The sequence below is a fragment of the Setaria viridis genome, chromosome 3, assembly GCF_005286985.2.
Source record: "Setaria viridis chromosome 3, Setaria_viridis_v4.0, whole genome shotgun sequence".
Classification (NCBI taxonomy): Eukaryota; Viridiplantae; Streptophyta; class Magnoliopsida; order Poales; family Poaceae; genus Setaria; species Setaria viridis.
Window position 1 is genome coordinate 42,216,408 of NC_048265.2, and position 3,081 is coordinate 42,219,488.

At 49.2% G+C, this 3,081-nt stretch overlaps 1 protein-coding gene across 1 annotated transcript; it reads right to left on the reverse strand.

Annotated features, from left to right (window-relative positions):
* Window positions 1–1,967: 1,967 nt before the first annotated feature.
* On the reverse strand, window positions 1,968–2,876 carry LOC117850463 (uncharacterized). Its single transcript, XM_034732285.2, has one exon. The coding sequence runs from the start codon at window positions 2,700–2,702 to the stop codon at window positions 2,340–2,342; it is 363 nt and encodes a 120-aa protein (XP_034588176.1). The 5' UTR covers window positions 2,703–2,876; the 3' UTR covers window positions 1,968–2,339.
* Window positions 2,877–3,081: the final 205 nt, after the last annotated feature.

Sequence of the window (3,081 nt, forward strand, 5' to 3'; positions counted from 1 at the left end):
AGCATAATGAAATAGTGTAGGTGTGGTGTTGGAGGTATATATACCGTGCTACCTTGTACGACTAATTGTAGTTTAGTAGGTCGCCAAACTTGCACTCACAGTGAGGATGACCAATGAGCTGCATGTTAGTATGTTACTACTTTCTGTTAGGAATAAAGGTTTGACAAACACAACATGTTGGCTATGAGTTCCTATTGATCCGTGATAATTCGTCTTGTATGAAATCGAATAAGCCATGGATATGGCACCTGCAACGCCCAGAACAGGCCGCGGCAAGCCATCAAGGGATCCAGGGCTAAACGGATTTCTGAACGACCGTACCTCTTGCTGCCGAACCTACACAAAAGCAGGACAAGAGGCATATCTTCATATAATAAGTGTACATCTCAACTGGTAGTACCGACAGAAGCTAGTATTAAATCTGGCGTGAAAAAGGATAGGATTCAAATCAAACTTTCCGCTGGGTTCAGCACACATAAAACAAGTTATTCGATCGGTTGCATGCAGGACTTACTGTTCCATGTTCACGAGCTTCTGTTCTTGTGAGAGAACTCCACGCCTCCCGAAGGGTAAAGCCCTCTGCTGTACCAAGGATCGAGTTGCGCCATTGGCCCTGCAAGGCATTCAAGGAAACAGTTCAAGGCAGAGAAACGATAGTCCAGGTACGTAAAGATCCATGCCAGATCGATTATTAATCCACCCAGTGAGAATCATCAGCCAAACAGCTAATCCAAATTATGTCTTACTCAGGATAAAGCTCGAAAAAAAGAAAACCAAAAAAACATAATCGCAAAAAGGAAAACAGGGTTAAAAAGACATGGTTTATCTACCACATACACCCGACAGCTAATGTTCTTGTTATTTTTTAACAGAATAGTTTGTCAGCTTAGATGATCTGGCAAGAGTGTTCCCTTCACCCCAAATTGCATGGTAGGCAGACTCTTTAGAGAATTGAATGATTAGCGTGGCATGTAAACCTACATCCACGCCGGATTCACGAGGAGCCTAGGATTGGCCCCCAATCGGCCAAACAAGCCTTAGATTACCACTCTCACAAGCAAATCCTTCCTCTAACCCTAACTACAGCTCGCTCAGATTAAGATCGAGGAATCAGAAAACAGAAACAATGCGTGACCAGGCTGTATGTAAATTGTAATCGTGGGGGCAGGGGAAGAACACGAACCGTGCGTATCAGGCGAGCGGCGCGAGCCATGCCCGCAGCGTTCGCGGCCGGAGACGATCCCGGAAGGAGTCAAGGCCTGGGAGGAGGCGCCGGAACAGCCCCCACGGAGCACCTTCGCCAACGCAGCCGCCATATCGCCGTCTTCTTTGGGTCTCCTTGCCCTCGATTTCCCTCTCGATATACTGCGATCAGGGAATAATTTATCACCGATAAAATGTCGATAAATCCAATAATCTCGTTTAACGGCAAGGTGCAGGTAGAGATGCAGCTTCGTGGATAACTCGTCAGGCTTGACAGGTGGTGTACACAAACTTTTTCTATGGATCCATCTCCTAGGGTAAAATTTTTTTATCACCCGAAATTTTAATTTTCAGTTGAATTCGCACGCAGTTGACTGGTCACATTGATGTTATCTTATTTCAATACTATTACGTGTAGTTTTGTGATATTAAATGGTTTGGAATGTGTATCTTTTGGAGAAATTGAGACAAATTTTTATTTAAATTTTGGTCCAAAACCAATCCGATAGACCGATAGATTTCCGATAAAACCGAAAAAACTCATTTATCGGTAACCTCATGTGATTTTCTCTTACCGGTAATGTTAAGCCTGGTGTTACCTGTTGTGCTAATACTCCTAGTTTAGTAGGTGGCCAAACTTGCACTTGGTGTGAGATGACCGATGTGTCCGATGAGCTGCTTGTTGGTTTGCAGTTGGGAATACAGGTTTGACAAATGCAGTGGCACACAAAAACTTGTTTTGATCAGTGATAATGTATCGTATATATAAGACTATATGGGAATCTACATACATATTTCCACTGTTTGCAACGCTATATCTTGTGATTACAGTAGAGTTTCAATTAACCGGCATAGTGTTGTGTTATCTACAAATCACGGAGAAAAACCTCGCAAAAAAACACAAAGAAAACGCATCGGTTTTTTTTTTTTTGACATGTACAACAGGTGCTCTGCCCTTTCATTATAGTAGAAGAAGCAGTACAAATGTACAATGTACGCATCGGTTTTAGACTACGCTTACGTGTTTCAGAGCAAGAACAACTGAATGAAAACCCAGCCTCCGAGCAGGATTCCCTCGTTCTCCAGGCCTCCAACTCCAAGGACGCGGCTACAGGCCTCCAACTCCAAGGACGCGGCTAGTAATCGTCGTGGCGGCGGCCGATGGCGAGCGCCCTGACGAAGCACGCGGACGCGCCGACGGCGAGCCCGGCGAACGCCGGCGGCACGATCAGGTCGATCCCGGACCGCCCCGCCATCCGCGCAGGCACGCAGACGTGGTCCCCGCCACCGTCGAGCGGCACGGGCACCGTCCCGGCCGCGCACGCCGGCCTGGCGCCGCCGCCGCCGCCCCCCGCCAGCGCCCACACGAAGGCGGCCTCCGGCGCGAACGACGCCACGGACACCGCGAGCGCCAGCGCCCCCGCCCACGCCGCCGCGTGCCGCACCGCCGGCGCCCACTGGTGTCGCTCCCCCACCAGCGCCTCCACCAGCGGATGCATCTCGATCGTCTTTCCTCCTGACCGCCGGCGAGAGCTAGCTGCGCCTGCTCGGTCGCGCGCGGCGGCGGTGGTTATATCGCTGTGCGGGAGAGAGGAGGTGAAGTGGGTGCGCGCGTCGTGCTCTCGTGGATGGTGGGGAGGTTTCTTGGATTCGTGGTGGAGTACGTGGAGGAGCTTCGAGTAGTAGGTGAGCTAAGGCGGGAAGAGAGGATCGAGGCTGGCTACTGCCCCGTTGAATTCCCTGGTTTGGTTGGGGCTTTCCTCGTGAGTGTGACGTGTGGGGTAGGGGAAGAAAAATGACCATAATGCCCTTTGGTTTGTTTAATTAACAAGATTTATAGATAGATCAAGCAATTTTTAGGGAGGCTTTACCGTTTCT

Bases quoted from the DNA above. Each gene is read 5' to 3' on its own strand.
- LOC117850463 (XM_034732285.2), bottom strand. From the start codon at position 2,702: ATGCATCCGCTGGTGGAGGCGCTGGTGGGGGAGCGACACCAGTGGGCG.